Below are 18402 nucleotides of genomic sequence, written 5' to 3'. Positions count from 1 at the left end.
GCCCTTGCCCACTCTGGGCAAACCCGGCGTAAATGACCCGTGCGCTGGCACTTGCTGCAGACAAAGGTCTTATAGCGACAGCTCCCGTAAGTATGGTTTTGTGCGCCACAGGCCCCACAAGACGAATAGCGCTGTTGCGGCCCAACTGTAGGGCCTCCGATGGGCCGGTTGGCCCTCCCGAAGCCCGCCCGCTGCTGGCTGGCCCATGCCGGGCCCACTCCGCCACCTCCTCGCTTGCGTAGGCCGCTCCCGCCAGCCGGCGCTAGCGCATGTACCGCGGCCGCCTCCCCGCCGCCGCCGCTCCCGCTGGCCTCCGACTCCCGTGACCCCTTCGCCTCCACCGCGGCCGAGTCCCGTTCCGCCGCCTCGAGGGCGGTCGCGACCTTCACCGCTCGCGCATAGGTCACGCCGTCACTCTCAGCAAATAACCGCTGGCGAATAATGTCACTATTTATTCCACATACGAACTGATCCCGCATGTTGTCATCCAGTTTATCTCCGAACTTGCTTGTTGAAGAGATCACTTATTTGATGGACTCGTCGCCACTGTAAAGTCTCCAGTAAATCCCTCGGGATACTTATATTAGCGGGAGCACAAGAAAACACAACCGTTAGGAATCTTCATATATTGCAAGAGAACCTAGATCTACCCGCGCTGTCCAGCGTTTCTTAATGTATTTGTATCTACCTACATTACAGAATGCACAAGATACTATACAAAAAAAACAGATATATTGAAAGTGTGCCTAAATATTTCAAGGCCAGCCTCGATTTATCTACGATCCGATCCGAATATTAGCCTGATGATAATGACACCAACTTTCAACCAAAAAATAAAATTCTAAATCGGGCCAACCGTCTTTAAATATTCGTATATAAGTAGAGTCAGCTGCAGAGAAAAGCTACCCCTCCTGCATATAAATTCGTATGCAAAGGTGCTAAGCTAATAGTATATATATTACTGACTGTACATAAAAAAATACGTCGAATTGAGAACACCCTTCTGTATCTTCTTCTTCTGCAACCCGGCGCTAGCGGACCCTGGCGCTAGACCGGGAAAACGCTAGGTTGAAGAAGATCCTTCTGTATAAAATCGGTTAAAAACAATAGAGTTCTTAAGGGTGGTATTCCATCTGTCCAATATCTTGGTCCAATGTCAATTCATTGCGTCTCACTCCCTCATTAAGCAAAATTTGAGATAAAATACACAAATTGGACAAAAAACTTGGATACGACGTATCGTAACACACAGTTGGAATGCTCTTATAATTTTCAATATACCTGCATTTCAGTGAGCTGAAGATCCAACTTGTCATAGCTGTGGCGAGCAATCTCCTGTATAATCTGGTCGTCAGCCAAACCCTCCTTGTACAGTCTGTGCACGTCCAGCGTCTCATCTCGAGGCTCGGATTTAATGCTGATGGCACCAAGTTTCACTACTATACACGGCTCCTCTCTGAAAAATTCAATGTGAAATTTATCTTTATGTGTTATCTGGCGTGGCATCACCGAATGGGCCCTACGGAAGACCAGCGCTGGCTTTATAGCTAGCATTTTGCTGAGTTGGGTCCATATCGTGATTCACACCGAATGATTTCTTCTTCTCTTGCTATTGTTGTCTGTACCTACATTTTCATACATGTTTTGTGATCGTCACGAATAAATATATTTTATCTTATCTTTATCTAAATTGTATACATAGTGTGTATGTGTTCCTGTTAGCATTTTTCTTGAAGTAAGGCGATTGACACATTGACACCGCGATCTGTCTCGTTTACACGTTCCGAGTGTTTTGGACTGCATCTTTTATTAACAAACGAATGGTGGTATTGGTAGTATTTCCAATTTTCCATACAACCATACATTGTTTAACAGTAGCTTATCTGGCAAAGGTAGGGATTATGTCTACGATGCTAGTTATTTACTGGATTAGAATCCGGATAAGGACATTTATTTGTGTGGTTTTACAAGGATAAGTATTTACCAATTTCCCACGACACGAGCCTGCGCCACGCCTGACCATTTCCATTACACATTCACATTACCATTATATTCAATTACACAAACGGGTCTACCGCGATATAATTTCATTGTTTTTACCTTTAATTCCGACGTTTCAGCTGAGTTGCACCAGCTGTGGTCACGGAAAGACTGACGTCCCAACAAATGTCAACGGAGATATTAATAAAACAACACTAAACTACCCGAAATTAGTTTATAAAAATGTTCGGGGTTGACAAAGAAATTGCAGCTACCCGTTAAAGTTTAATGTTTATTCCGTTGACATTTGTTGGGACGTCAGTCTTTCCGTGACCACAGCTGGTGCAACTCAGCTGAAACGTCGGAATTAAAGGTAAAAACAATGAAATTATATCGCGGTAGACCCGTTTGTGTAATTGAATATGTGTACAAAACGCGAGAGTTTAAAGTGTGACATTACCATTTCCCCGGCTTGGCCAAGATGCCAAGGGAAGTTTTTTTAAGGGGCGGTTTTTTCCCCGGTCGATATAAGTCTAGTAATTACTTACGGTTTAAACTTCCCAGTCTGCGACACAACAATGTACGAAGCCGCGATATCGATATCGAGGTCGATGAAGGTGTGTTGGTGCACGGCGTGCTGCATACCCAGCGCGGATTTCTCCTTGAGGTCGGCCATTTTGTTTTCGGCGACCGCTTGTAAACTGAAACAGAGTAATGGTCCTTAAGCCAGGGAACTATCCACCCCTTCCTGGAAAAAACCTTTAAATGGGTTAACGCCACTTGCGCCATCCCACTAACCAGGGGTTAACTGGTTAAACCTGGAGTTACCATGGTTACCAGTACAATTTGACACTAAGTTAACGGTTTGAATTGCTTACCCATTCATTTGACTTAGCTCTAGGAAGCTCGGAAGGGGTGTTTCCCATTCTGAGATTTTTAAAAAAAAACTTGTTTTTATTTGGCCGATCTATCGCCATGTATGATTTATATATCCAAGTCAAATTGCAGTTTTCCAGCATTAACGATCACGGAGCAAAGCCGCGGACGGACGGACAGACGTAGTTGACTACGGAACCCTAAAAAGATGACTGGTAAAAATAAGCCCAGAAACTTACGTAGTCAAAGCTGAGGACTCTGTTTCTGGTTTGAAGACGTTGACTATCTCGATGACAGTTTGCGCGTCGTAAATTATTTGCAGCGGCCGCGCTGACACTCGCACCCTCTGGTCGCATTTGCCATCTGGAACACATTATTCATGCAATGGGGTTATCTTTTGTGAGCCTATCGGCGCGATTCGGGAAATGAATTAGAGATTCACTAGATAAATAGTAAGTAAGTAGAAAAAGTAAGTAAAGATATGTGACGTTCCATGACAAAAACCGGCCAAGTGCGAGTCGGACTCGCGTTCCAAGGGTTCCGTACATTACACAATTTTTAAAATTGTATTTTTTTATGTGAAACCTGAGTGAAATCTCTTTTAAAAATCCGTAGGGGTCGGATCAAAAACTAAGTAATTAAGTCCGACTCACGCTTGACTGTACATTTCTAATAGGTTTTCCTGTCATCTATAGGTATATTAGGTATAGACCTATTTCAGACCCTTACAATAAGCTCTTTCATTTGATATGTAACATGATATAGTTTGAAAAACTTTATTTTTTAATTTTCTCATTTACCCCCCAAAAGTGGCCCCCATGTTTAAAGTTCATTTGTTTACGTTACATGTCCGTATTTGGGTCACAAACTTACATATGTGTACCTAATTTCAACTTAATTGGTCCAGTAGTTCCGGAGAAAATCGGCTGTGACAGACAGACAGACAGACAGACGCACGAGTGATCCTATAAGGGTTCCGTTTTTTCCTTTTGAGGTACGGAACCCTAAAAGTACCTTATGCATTGCAAACCGGGTTCGTCGCAGTTGCGGGAGTGAAATTTGGGTATATTAAAAATGCCTGTGAACCCTAACCTGTCTTAGTTTCCTTAATTCAATCTATTATTTATACCGAAGATTTGTACACAAGACTTCAGTTATGTGAAATTTCTGTCTTCATAGAGCTCACTATACCGGTCGAAGTTGCGTTAAAACCTGGGTAGAAAAGTGTGCAAGTGCAGGTAGACAATTAGACATTCACATATAATTTTGGTGTCTCACCCAAAGGTTTGGTCTCGAACGTGACATTGAGCAGGTTGACGTCGCTAGTGACCTCCTTTGACGTAACCAGTTGTGGTGTGTACTCCCCTTGTTGTACGCCGGTCACCGTGAATGCTTGCATTTGCACGTCCACCCTAAAATGAAAGGGTTATCTTATTAGATAACTTCGGTCAAAAATCACGTTTGTTGTATGGGAGCCCCACTTAAATCTTTATTTTATTGTTTTTAGTATTTGTTGTTATAGCGGCAACAGAAATACATCATCTGTGAAAATTTCAACTGTCTATCTATCACGGTTCGTGAGATACAGCCTGGTGACAAATGGACGGACGGACGGACAGCAGAGTCTTAGTAATAGGGTCCCGTTTTACCCTTTGGGTACGGAACCCTAATAAATCAACTTAGGACCACTAGCACCATTCCACTAACCCAGGGTTAACCGGTTAAACCTGAAGTTACCATGGTTACCAGTACGATCCGACACCGGGGTAAAGGTTTAACTGCTTAACCCCGGGTTAGTGAGATGGTGCAAGTGGCCATTAGAGATGTAGTGCATAATTGTTTTCCATCGTATTTTCTCGGAAACGTTCGTATTTGTCATGTTACTTCAGCTAACGTCAGTACTTTTTGTACCGAGTCTGACTGAAATAGCCAGACACGTCCGTACGTTTCCGTGAAAATATGATGGAAATTAATTTACATCTGTAATTATAACAAATTAATTTTGCCATTTAAAATTGCAATTTAATTACCGACATTTATTCAAAAGTTGTAAAAGACAACCGGGTTTGTCGATACTTGTAGCAGGCGTGTCTCTCTTTGTTATTGATTTCGTCGCTTTGCTACAGGTAGCTAAAAGTACATTCTTTCGACCCCAATTTTGGAGTTTGCCATAAACCGCGCGTGGCGCTGTCGTCAACTAGCGGCCATATAGACCGGGAGATAGTGACACATTTTACTGGGTCATTTGTACCAGTATGGCGGTTCGTCAGGTGTCTAAGTACGTAATGAACGAAATAAAAATGATGGTCATAGCGCTGGTACCGGCGGCCCAATCGCGTGGGCGTTAGTCGCACGTGTCGGATAAAATACGAGTGTCGAACGATTTGTTCCACAAAAATCCTCGTATTATTCGATAGTCCATAAAAAAGAAGTAGACGGTAGCGTAATGCCATACTTCTCCGGTGTGACTTAAAGCCCGCCATACTGAGGCGAACACATTAATTAAAAAAAAAAACAATTCAATCATTTGTGCCAAGCTAATTTTTGCACAGGGGTTCATCGTCGAGCAACCATTCATGGACATCACCATGCCATACTTTTCGGATGGTTCCAAATGGCCGCCATACCGCCGCCGCAAAGGAGTTAATTTTTTTTTTATTGCTAAACGATTTGTACCATCTTGTAATTTTTTTTCAAAACTTTCTGTGTGATCATAAATGGAAATCTCATAATGCCATACCTGTAGGAGGTGGCAAATGTGTACAATATTTCTTTTTTATTTCAAGTATGGTGCCCCTTTTTCCTTCTATTAGAAGTATGGCAAATATAATAATGGTCACATTGCATCATACAATTTCCAAAAATCCAAATGCCATACTGGTACAAATCGTCAAAAAATTGTTTTTTGTTTTAAGTCTTGGCTTTAGTCTCACAGTCGTCCGCCCCGTAGTTATAATCTGAATTTTTTTTTTTTAGGTATAATTGTATCCAAACAAACAGAATATGATGATGCCATGCTGTAAAAAAATATTTTACGTATACATAGTCGTATTTTTGAAACGTGTCGATTAAATAAGTTTTTCAAGTAAGTCACACCGGAGAAGTATGGCATTACGCTACCGCCTACTTCTTTTTTATGGACTATCGGAAAATACGAGGATTTTTGTGGAACAAATCGTTCGACACTCGTATTTTATCCGACACGTTCAACTAACGCCCACGCGATTGGGCCGCCGGTACCAGCGCTATGACCATCATTTTTCTTTCCTTCATTACATGTAGACCCCTGACGAATCGCCATACTGGTACAAATGACCCAGTAAAATGTGTCACTATCTCCCGGTCTAATATCTGTCCTGATCGTAACAGACGCGTTTTGTGAGAGAGTGAGTCTTCTGTACCGAGTACTATTATTTATTCTGTGCTTGTAGCAAGGAGTATGATGGGAAGTGAAACACATTTTAATATAATAATGTTGTCCCCAAGATATAGTAATACTAGCGCCATCTAGTCGGAGGTAAGTAAACTAATGTGTGTGGAAACTGCAATTGTGGCTTTTTTACAATAATTGACTTATTTGAGCCAAAACCATAGAGAATTAAGCCAATTTATAAAAAGCTTTAACCGAGCTTTGCGAAAACTTATTTGACATAAGATTTAAGGTTAATAAATATTTCGTTTTAAGCAAGTATTAAACTTATTAGAAATACGTTTTATTATGCCTCCTAAAGAACTTAATAATATTAATTTATCAAGTAAAAAAACTCATGCATTATGAAGTGAACACTATATGCTTACTAATTTCTCTATGGCCAAACCAATCCCATAAAACTCAATCTGTTGAAGTTTTAATTTATTTTATTAAGATACTCGTACCTATTGCATACACATTACTTTTGTCAATAATTGAACATAATACAAGTACTACTAGCGACATCTAGCGACAAATTACATACCTGATCGCATTGGCGCTCGGTCTCTGCCCCATCTCAACCACAACGTTGTCCACGCAAGCCTTCAGCACTTCCTTATCATCGTCCACAGCCACCTGACACCTGTCCAGACGGAAGCACATCTCAACAGCCACGTATTCGGTGGGCAGGTGCAGTGGTGCGCTGTTCTCCTGGTAGTCTATGGCACGGAAGAGCTTCGCCTTCTCCTCGGGTGTCATCGCGTTTTGGAATTGTTTCACTGAAATTTGTATAATGGTCTATTGTTATAAAGTGTCACTCTATAGAACGACCAAGAATAGTCTGCAGCGGATTTGATAGCCCACACAGTAAAAGTGTTATTTTCAACGTCAAACTTCTATGAAATTATGACGTATAAATGACACTTGCACGGCGTGGGCTATCAAATCCGCTGCAGCCTTTTTTTGGTCCGACTCTATGTAAACAATGAAACTGTCACTGAATGATGATTTCAGTATGGCGGTTTGTTTACATAGTTAGCAAGTTTCCTAGAATGACACTTTACAAGATGCTCAAAAATATCTGAACATGCACTCTAATGTCTTGAAGATAAAATCTTTGTTCAGATATTTGTGAACACCTTGGTCGCTCCGATATATCTGATGGCGAGAGTACAATGGCTGCGATTGCAAGCTTGGAATTCGGTATATTAAGTGTACATTAGTACTCAAATTAGAATACGAATTGTCATAGATTTTACATATCTAATACGATCATTTAATCTATGTTATTAGTTACATATCTTATTATTTAGGAAAAGAAACTCACTATCTACTTGAAAACTTATTTTAATTTGTCAATAATAAAATAAAGGAATGAGATTAAGAAAAAAACTGAGACTCCGTTTTACAAAGATCCGTTAGATGTCATGTCGCTAAGTAATGAATAAATATATACTGTATATCACAAAAGTTATCATATCGTTAAATAATAATATGTACTTTACTTCTTAAGTTATATACTACTAGCGTCATCTATGAACTCGTACGAAAAGAGCCCAAAATCGACGTTAATATAACGAATCTTTATAAACACAAGCCTAATAAAAGCATTTATTTGAATTAAGCTTGTTTGAGGAATTGTTGGAAAAATAGTTATGATAATATTTATATATATTTGAGTGAAGGGTAACTCCATTCGTCACAATGTTGACATGCCTTTAGAAAACATCCTTACTATGAGTATTCCATACGGAGTTGCTTTTCGGGTCTCTCTTAGTACCTACATCAAATTAAGTAATTTGTTAAGCATAATTAAACAAAAAAATTAAAGATCCCAATTATAAAATACAAAGGTTTCTAGTCGACTATATAGTACAGTCATTATATCCAAAAAACCGACCCTACCCGTGAATAATTAGTTCTTGGTTTTTTTTTCGTAGGTCCCTCGGGGGGGTCACTGGGAGTGTAAATTCAAAAAGTAGGCTGAATCAGGCTCCTGCGTATATTCGAAAAATGGTTTTTTTTTTCCAAAAAAACGGTTTTTCTTCAATAACTCGGCCATTTTTGATTTTACAGTAAAACCGTAAGGACAAAAATTGTAGAAAATTTGATTCTCTACAAGTTAGTCCAGTTATTATATCCAAAAAACCGTCCCTTCCCGTGAATAATCAGTTCTTGGATTTTTTTTTTCGTACGTCTCTCGGGGGAATCACTGGGAGTGTAAATTCAAAAAGTAGACTGAATCAGGGTCCTGTGTATATTCGAAAAACGGTTTTTCTTGAATAACTCGGTCATTTTTGATTTTACAGTAAAACCGTGAGGACAAAAATTTTAGAAAATTTGATTCTCTACAAGTTTGGTCCTTACAATTTTTCTTCTAGGATCGATAGTTTGGAAATAAAATTTGAAAAAAGCGACAAATTCAAAATATTTTCAACATCTTGTTTATTTTCAACTTTACGACATAAATGAAGAGGACTAAACTTGTAGAGAATCAAATTCTGAACAATTTTGGTTCCCACCTTTTTTCCCCCAAAATCGATATTTTAGAAATTAAACCTGAAAAACGCGACAATTTCAAAATATTATCATTATCTCCTATGTTCCACGCTTTACGGCATAAATGAAGGGAAACAAACTTGTAGAGAATCAAATTTTCTAACATTTTGGTCCTCACGGTTTTACTGTAAAATCAAAAATGACCGAGTTATTCAAGAAAAACCGTTTTTCCAATATACACAGGACCCTGATTCAGTCTACTTTTTGAATTTACACTCCTAGTGATTCCCCCGAGGGACGTACGAAAAAAAAATCCAAGAACTGATTATTCACGGGAAGGGTCGGTTTTTTGGATATAATGACTGGACTAACTTGTAGAGAATCAAATTTCCTACTATTATTGTCCTTACGGTTTTACTGTAAAATCAAAAATGGCCGAGTTATTGAAGAAAAACCGTTTTTTTGGAAAAAAAAAACCATTTTTCGAATATACGCAGGAGCCTGATTCAGCCTACTTTTTGAATTTACACTCCCAGTGACCCCCCCGAGGGACCTACGAAAAAAAAATCCAAGAACTAATTATTCACGGGCCAAAATCTATAATGACTGTACTAATAGAACCGTAAAATATCAAGCTTCAATTTTTGTCTGACCTTATGACCCAAACCAATTAAGGTACTCGTATTGTTTAGAAAATTAAATCGTAAGGAATGTTTGAATCGAGACAAGTATCAATAACAATTTTCATGATTAAATGGGGGGGACAGCGCGTACGCAGTCCCCACTACCAAAAATTACGCATCCGAGTTATCCACATTAGGGATAATCGCAAGGGTCAACCCAACCGCAGTGCAATGGAAGAGTCTCGCCCTGGGGGAACCGCCTTCTTGATCACGGTTTCCCCTATGCCAGGTAAGTATGAGTTCACAACGTTATTGTGAGAGGGTCCTTATTCGTGGAAAAATCTTAACACCGCGATGTACGATTCCGACGCGGAGAGCACAGCGACATCTAGCGGCACATGTTGGAACTAAATTCCATAAAAGGCGAATACGACACCGACTTCTGATATTATGTATAGACATTATTTGTTGAATAATTTTATAAAATGTGTATATTTATATAGCGTGTTTAACTATGTTTTTTTTACATGTACCGCTTTCTACTTAGGGTTTTAAAAACTTGAGAATCCTTTTTTTACTGAAACAAATTAAATTACCTGTGCCACAGAATAAAGAATAGTACTACCGTACAGAAACGAAACTTCCTACAAAACCGAAGTTTGACAGCAGTTCAAGGTCGAATCATGCTGTCCCTTTCTAATATATGGCACTATCCCTTTCGGCTATTTAGGGTTGTCATAAATCAAGTGATTATCTTATCTGTGGTCCTGCACGCAAAAGGAAGTCAAGTGGTGCCAACCCTAATAATTGCGCGGAGCAATGCTGAGCCGAGCGGAGCCGAGTTCGACCGAAGTCAGGAGTTTCGCACCCCTGCCTGTGCCCTGTTTATCAAAAGCTTATAACTTGTAATATAAGTGGAAGTCCCTTTTTGTCAGCTTTTGTTAGAAAGGGACGGTGTCGTGTTGTAATGTTGGTGTTGAACTCACTGATGGCGGTGCCCTCGGCGAGCTCGTCGTCGCGGGCGGCGCCCCACCAGCCGCTGAACCAGCCGCGGCTCTTGCGCGCCTCCTCCTCTAGCTTGCCCAGCCGCTCCACCTGCGACACGGACCATACGGATCTTTAGGCCAGTCTTCACACTGGCAGAAAATATCAGTACCTACAAAGGTTCACTCTCTTATCTAATAATACGTGTCTATTACGACAAATATGACCACTAGATGACGCAAGCGCGAGCAGGCGTACGTTGTAGCGTTGCGCGGCAACTACTATGGCTAGACACCAAAATTGGTGTTAAAGTTAAGTTATGATAAGCATATGAGCATACATCGGGGCTTCCCATCAGGCGGCTCTTCTGCTCGTTTGCTGACTATTACATAAAAAAAACCAAACTATGAATTAAAAATAGGTAGTAATCTCCAAATGTGGTTAGAAAAGTAAAAACCCGATGGTTCTACAGTTTTTACCTATTTTTGGCTAGTGTAAAACATTCCCGCGCCAAAACCCCGATGTATGGTTTTAAGTATGTATTGGAGTGTTTGTCGAGGCTCTTCGTTTCGTACTATTTAATAGTAAATAAATAGTACAATAGAACCCACTTCCATCTCAATCCTTTGACGAATAACGACCAAGTTGAGCAAGTCTAATTTCTTCTCGGCCTCGTCTAGAAGACACTGTTGCTCCTGGGTCGCCTTGCCTGTAACAGACAAAATACTTTTGAATATGAATCAAACATATTGTGGATTACTATCATACATACTTCGCTGAAACAGAAATGGAGATGGGCCGGCCACATAGGAAGATTGACAGATGACAGATGGACCAACAAAGTCACAAAGTGGCCAGGACCCCATGGCAAAAGGAAGGCGGGAAAACCCATAACAAGATGGTCCAGGGCACGGAAGAAAGAATGAGCGCGCCGCGCTCTGACGGGAAACGGCATGTGCCTGGATTAGTATGAGAACCTATGTCGCCAAAACGCTGTCACAAAAATTGGCCATATTTTCTTATTTCGAAAGGAATTATGAGCCCTTGCCCATCACAGTAATTTGAACTTTACAGTCAAGAAAATTATGTCAAAATTGCACTACGATTTTTATTTTTTGTAAAAATACACAAATCATTGACAAATTGTCATTTATGCTCTATCCCTTTTACACTTGCATGGTTTTTCCAAGAGTGAATGCGATAGGATAAAATATTCGACTATGAGGTTGACACATGCGATAGGGATGTGCATGATTCGGTGTGATATCGATAAACGCTTATTATCTTATTAATTATCAATGTACACGTAAACTATTCAGTTTTTTTATACATATGTATTACTTTATTTTCGACGATTAGGTACTTACCTACTAACTTTTTAATAAAAAAAATCTCGTATTGAAAGTAATCACGCCACCAACCACGCATCTAACTGTAAGCGAGTAGGTATATAATAAAAACTGTTACTCTTTAGCACACCCCAGAACAATATTGCTTTGTAATGACGCGAAATAATAACCTGCTAGCCAAATTAGTGCTAACCCGTTGTGTACTTATAGTTTTTTTTAATTAAATCAAATTTCTTACCCTCCCACCGCGATGCGTGTGTACGTGCGTGAAAAATACGCGAGATGCGTATTTTTTACCTGCAATTAATATTCTCACTAGATGCGAATTAATATTCTCACAAAGCAATAATGTTGTGTCATACATCAATATGAATCTCCGATATAAGCTCGTATGCAAAATTATTAAAAAATGCTAATTATAAACAATGGAAATATTAACAATATTTTTTGCACTTAGACGGTTATCAACTTATCGCGGGCTTACTTAATGCGGATAGAAATGCCGCTCTGATGTACGAGCGAGATAGCACTATGCACGTTTTTACCGGAGCATGGTGTGTACTCGCATCCAATGTGAAGAACGCTTCAAGATTTGTGCAAGCTTGTGGAGCGGGCTTTAGACTGGCCAGCAAATACCCGGCAGTAAAATTATGTGACAGCTTAAAACTGACACCTTACGTACTCTTATTTAATACAGAAAATTGACAAATATGTATGGATACAAGATACTATACTATAAGAAAAACTTAAAATCAAATAATCCATTGAATTGGAATAAATAAGTAAGAACATATTTTGTACCTACATAATATAAAATGTGCATAAGCGACGACTTTTTTGATATGATCATCCAGAGGCAAAACAAAAATAAATTATTAAGAACATGTATGAACATAAACAAACCGAACTGTGTATATTTATACGAACATCGACATCGATAACTTTTTTGATATGGTCCTCGCACTGTGGGCGAATAGCGCATGTACATGACTTTTACGCTAAGTAGATATCAACCTTATCTCATTTACATAAATCTGATTTTTGTACTAAACAATCCAAAAATCCTTGCGGAAACCGAAAATGTAAAAAATATTGAAATATTACATAAAATAATACTTACCGATGATATGAAATGCCTCCATATCTAATATTTTTTGTCCCTCTAGTGTTTTTACACTCCAAAATGGAGCAGCACGGCATATTCGTAATTATTTCTAATTTTTACTGGAATCGTTTTCACATCTGACATGACAAAAGCGCCATGTTGAACTGTCACACGACTGACAATAGTCTGTGCTGAAAGTGTATGCAGCTAACCATAATCTTGCCACACGCTATAGACATACGTTTCACTTCTATTACTTCTTTGTTTTGTGGTCCAGGGACATCATACCCACAGCCGGAGAAAATTGGCTGATCACGGCAAAAGACCGAAAAAGGTGGAAAGATATGGAGGAGGCCTATACCCGAAAGGGGTCCTTAATATAGTATAAAAACTTTTTACAAAAAAAAGAAAACCGACTTCAAAAAGGATGAAATAAAATATTATCCATTTTAAGTCTATGCGTTACCAACTGATATGTTTGAAGTCGGTGCCAAGCCAACTTTGGAAGCATACCATGATTTTGGTGCGAATCGATAAGGATGTACGTTGGTTTGCCTTACACGACGACAATTAACGTACTTTCTGTAGGTACAGTTGACGTTAAAAATATGTTTACACGTTTCGTCTTCTTACTTAAATCTTCTCGGGGCAGAGGTGTACGGTTGGAGCCGGTAAAGGTTTATTTGACGTTCATAAGCGCATTGTAATATGCCTACTTGAATAAACTATTTTTTATCTTTTTTTATCTTACAAAGGAGTAAGGTGCAAAAGTGTAACCATATCTTTGACGTCGAATGTACCTAAGAACACACCTCAGAACACACGATCAAACCTTCTTAGCACAGTCCGTACCATGTTAGTCGGCACGCAAGCGTGAGATTGGGACTGAAGTTATTTCCCGTCCCTTATTCAGAGAACTACGTTTCATAATATAAAACAATTCAAGGAATTTACTTTCTTGCCAAATGTCACCTGAAGCGGTTCAGTTGTATAGCCATGAAAAGGTTACAAAGAGGCAGACAGAATTACTTATACATTTATAATAGTTATTAATACAGTTCTAATGGGATTTATAGTCATAAGGCTGATTATATTTGACGGGTATTGTTACTACTTGGCTTGGCACCGACTTCAAACATATTAGTTGGTAACGCATAGACTTAAAATGGATAATATTTTATTTCATCCTTTTTGAAGTCGGTTTTCTTTTTTTTGTAAAAAGTTTTTATTTTTCCATTTTTAGTTTTAACGCATTGTTAAGAGCGCGACGCATGAATGAAAAACAACATTAAATTCGTGTATCTACTTTAATAAATATGTAATCAGGAATTTTCTCGAGTACGTCTGGGAAATTACAATTCCTGTCACTACACTAAATCCATCCTCCGCCCCGCCACTGACCCAATCTCTCAACCCCCCCCCCGATCACTCTACCTCACAGCGTATCAACTCCTGATCCATGTACCCCTCGGCCCTGAACCAGCAGCCCTACAACCACCATTACCCGACCCCTTTATCCCCGACCCCTTAACTCCTAACCCTAACCCCCGATCAGTAGCCTTACCAGCTTTCCAAGAGTTTGACATTGATTTATTCGCTAGCGTGTGTGTAACTTACTTTCTTTGCATCTCGCTCGTATTGGCATATTAGTGCGAGCGAGATGCATAAAAAGTTAGTTACGAAGACGTTAGCGTCGCTAACTTAGCGAATATGTCAATGTCAAACTCGTGGTACGGCTACACTTGCACTACATCAAATTGGCGGTGTTCGGAAGCAAATGCTTGAGTTACTTTAGAAAACACCGAAATCACTTTACACGTGCCTTTAAAAACTGAGGAGTTCCCTCAGTTCCTCATGGATTCCATCATCAGACCAGAACCAAAAATAATACGAAAACACCTAGGAGGCAACTCCTTCCAAACAAAAAAAGAATTACTCAATTCGGATCACAGGTGCCGGAGTAATCGCTGAACATACTACATTTAAAAAATCATCATCATTATCATCAAAACAATCATCATCATCAGGTCTACTTCATCAAAGTGGTGGTTTTCGGGAGAAAATGCTCGAGTTGCTTAAGAAAACACCCAAATCACCATGCATGTGCCTTTAAAAATTGAGGAGTTCCCTCAATTCCTCATGGATCCCATCATCAGAACAGAACCAAATTAAAATGGGACCAACTCGGAGGTAGTTCCTTTCAAACAAAAAAAGAATTACTCAAATCGGACTACGGATGTTGTGTACTTATAGTTTTTTTTAATTAAATCAAATTTCTTACCCTCCCACCGCGATGCGTGTGTACGTGCGTGAAAAATACGCGAGATGCGTATTTTTTACCTGCAATTAATATTCTCACTAGATGCGAATTAATATTCTCACAAAGCAATAATGTTGTGTCATACATCAATATGAATCTCCGATATAAGCTCGTATGCAAAATTATTAAAAAATGCTAATTATAAACAATGGAAATATTAACAATATTTTTTGCACTTAGACGGTTATCAACTTATCGCGGGCTTACTTAATGCGGATAGAAATGCCGCTCTGATGTACGAGCGAGATAGCACTATGCACGTTTTTACCGGAGCATGGTGTGTACTCGCATCCAATGTGAAGAACGCTTCAAGATTTGTGCAAGCTTGTGGAGCGGGCTTTAGACTGGCCAGCAAATACCCGGCAGTAAAATTATGTGACAGCTTAAAACTGACACCTTACGTACTCTTATTTAATACAGAAAATTGACAAATATGTATGGATACAAGATACTATACTATAAGAAAAACTTAAAATCAAATAATCCATTGAATTGGAATAAATAAGTAAGAACATATTTTGTACCTACATAATATAAAATGTGCATAAGCGACGACTTTTTTGATATGATCATCCAGAGGCAAAACAAAAATAAATTATTAAGAACATGTATGAACATAAACAAACCGAACTGTGTATATTTATACGAACATCGACATCGATAACTTTTTTGATATGGTCCTCGCACTGTGGGCGAATAGCGCATGTACATGACTTTTACGCTAAGTAGATATCAACCTTATCTCATTTACATAAATCTGATTTTTGTACTAAACAATCCAAAAATCCTTGCGGAAACCGAAAATGTAAAAAATATTGAAATATTACATAAAATAATACTTACCGATGATATGAAATGCCTCCATATCTAATATTTTTTGTCCCTCTAGTGTTTTTACACTCCAAAATGGAGCAGCACGGCATATTCGTAATTATTTCTAATTTTTACTGGAATCGTTTTCACATCTGACATGTCAAAAGCGCCATGTTGAACTGTCACACGACTGACAATAGTCTGTGCTGAAAGTGTATGCAGCTAACCATAATCTTGCCACACGCTATAGACATACGTTTCACTTCTATTACTTCTTTGTTTTGTGGTCCAGGGACATCATACCCACAGCCGGAGAAAATTGGCTGATCACGGCAAAAGACCGAAAAAGGTGGAAAGATATGGAGGAGGCCTATACCCGAAAGGGGTCCTTAATATAGTATAAAAACTTTTTACAAAAAAAAGAAAACCGACTTCAAAAAGGATGAAATAAAATATTATCCATTTTAAGTCTATGCGTTACCAACTGATATGTTTGAAGTCGGTGCCAAGCCAACTTTGGAAGCATACCATGATTTTGGTGCGAATCGATAAGGATGTACGTTGGTTTGCCTTACACGACGACAATTAACGTACTTTCTGTAGGTACAGTTGACGTTAAAAATATGTTTACACGTTTCGTCTTCTTACTTAAATCTTCTCGGGGCAGAGGTGTACGGTTGGAGCCGGTAAAGGTTTATTTGACGTTCATAAGCGCATTGTAATATGCCTACTTGAATAAACTATTTTTTATCTTTTTTTATCTTACAAAGGAGTAAGGTGCAAAAGTGTAACCATATCTTTGACGTCGAATGTACCTAAGAACACACCTCAGAACACACGATCAAACCTTCTTAGCACAGTCCGTACCATGTTAGTCGGCACGCAAGCGTGAGATTGGGACTGAAGTTATTTCCCGTCCCTTATTCAGAGAACTACGTTTCATAATATAAAACAATTCAAGGAATTTACTTTCTTGCCAAATGTCACCTGAAGCGGTTCAGTTGTATAGCCATGAAAAGGTTACAAAGAGGCAGACAGAATTACTTATACATTTATAATAGTTATTAATACAGTTCTAATGGGATTTATAGTCATAAGGCTGATTATATTTGACGGGTATTGTTACTACTTGGCTTGGCACCGACTTCAAACATATTAGTTGGTAACGCATAGACTTAAAATGGATAATATTTTATTTCATCCTTTTTGAAGTCGGTTTTCTTTTTTTTGTAAAAAGTTTTTATTTTTCCATTTTTAGTTTTAACGCATTGTTAAGAGCGCGACGCATGAATGAAAAACAACATTAAATTCGTGTATCTACTTTAATAAATATGTAATCAGGAATTTTCTCGAGTACGTCTGGGAAATTACAATTCCTGTCACTACACTAAATCCATCCTCCGCCCCGCCACTGACCCAATCTCTCAACCCCCCCCCCCGATCACTCTACCTCACAGCGTATCAACTCCTGATCCATGTACCCCTCGGCCCTGAACCAGCAGCCCTACAACCACCATTACCCGACCCCTTTATCCCCGACCCCTTAACTCCTAACCCTAACCCCCGATCAGTAGCCTTACCAGCTTTCCAAGAGTTTGACATTGATTTATTCGCTAGCGTGTGTGTAACTTACTTTCTTTGCATCTCGCTCGTATTGGCATATTAGTGCGAGCGAGATGCATAAAAAGTTAGTTACGAAGACGTTAGCGTCGCTAACTTAGCGAATATGTCAATGTCAAACTCGTGGTACGGCTACACTTGCACTACATCAAATTGGCGGTGTTCGGAAGCAAATGCTTGAGTTACTTTAGAAAACACCGAAATCACTTTACACGTGCCTTTAAAAACTGAGGAGTTCCCTCAGTTCCTCATGGATTCCATCATCAGACCAGAACCAAAAATAATACGAAAACACCTAGGAGGCAACTCCTTCCAAACAAAAAAAGAATTACTCAATTCGGATCACAGGTGCCGGAGTAATCGCTGAACATACTACATTTAAAAAATCATCATCATTATCATCAAAACAATCATCATCATCAGGTCTACTTCATCAAAGTGGTGGTTTTCGGGAGAAAATGCTCGAGTTGCTTAAGAAAACACCCAAATCACCATGCATGTGCCTTTAAAAATTGAGGAGTTCCCTCAATTCCTCATGGATCCCATCATCAGAACAGAACCAAATTAAAATGGGACCAACTCGGAGGTAGTTCCTTTCAAACAAAAAAAGAATTACTCAAATCGGACTACGGATGTCGGAGTAATCGGTGAACGTACTACATTTAAAAAAATCATCATCATTATCATCAAAACAATCATCATCATCAGGTCTACTTCATCAAAGTGGTGGTTTTCGGGAGAAAATGCTCGAGTTTCTTAAGAAAACACTCAAATCACCATGCATGTGCCTTTAAAAATTGAGGAGTTCCCTCAATTCCTCA

General features: G+C 39.2%; 1 protein-coding gene and 1 non-coding gene across 2 annotated transcripts in view; both read right to left on the bottom strand.

Moving 5' to 3' along the window:
* The window catches only part of LOC134664578 (intermembrane lipid transfer protein Vps13), a 111529-nt gene that overhangs the window by 80645 nt on the left and 12482 nt on the right, over nucleotides 1–18402 (bottom strand). Inside the window, exons 8-14 of the mRNA XM_063521290.1 lie at nucleotides 10986–11083; nucleotides 10377–10485; nucleotides 6813–7047; nucleotides 4135–4268; nucleotides 3096–3219; nucleotides 2529–2681; nucleotides 1282–1456 (exon numbers count right to left, since the gene is read on the bottom strand). Of these exons, the coding sequence (XP_063377360.1) occupies nucleotides 1282–1456; nucleotides 2529–2681; nucleotides 3096–3219; nucleotides 4135–4268; nucleotides 6813–7047; nucleotides 10377–10485; nucleotides 10986–11083 (1028 nt within the window). The remainder of the gene's footprint in view (nucleotides 1–1281; nucleotides 1457–2528; nucleotides 2682–3095; nucleotides 3220–4134; nucleotides 4269–6812; nucleotides 7048–10376; nucleotides 10486–10985; nucleotides 11084–18402) is intronic.
* LOC134664873 (U1 spliceosomal RNA) lies at nucleotides 9526–9687 on the bottom strand. Its single transcript, XR_010098316.1, has one exon. It is a non-coding gene; the product is annotated as a U1 spliceosomal RNA (small nuclear RNA).

This window comes from Cydia fagiglandana, chromosome 5, assembly GCF_963556715.1.
Source record: "Cydia fagiglandana chromosome 5, ilCydFagi1.1, whole genome shotgun sequence".
NCBI classification, from domain to species: domain Eukaryota; kingdom Metazoa; phylum Arthropoda; class Insecta; order Lepidoptera; family Tortricidae; genus Cydia; species Cydia fagiglandana.
The sequence above is the reverse complement of the archived record's forward strand: the minus strand, read 5'-3'. Positions and strand labels throughout refer to the sequence as shown.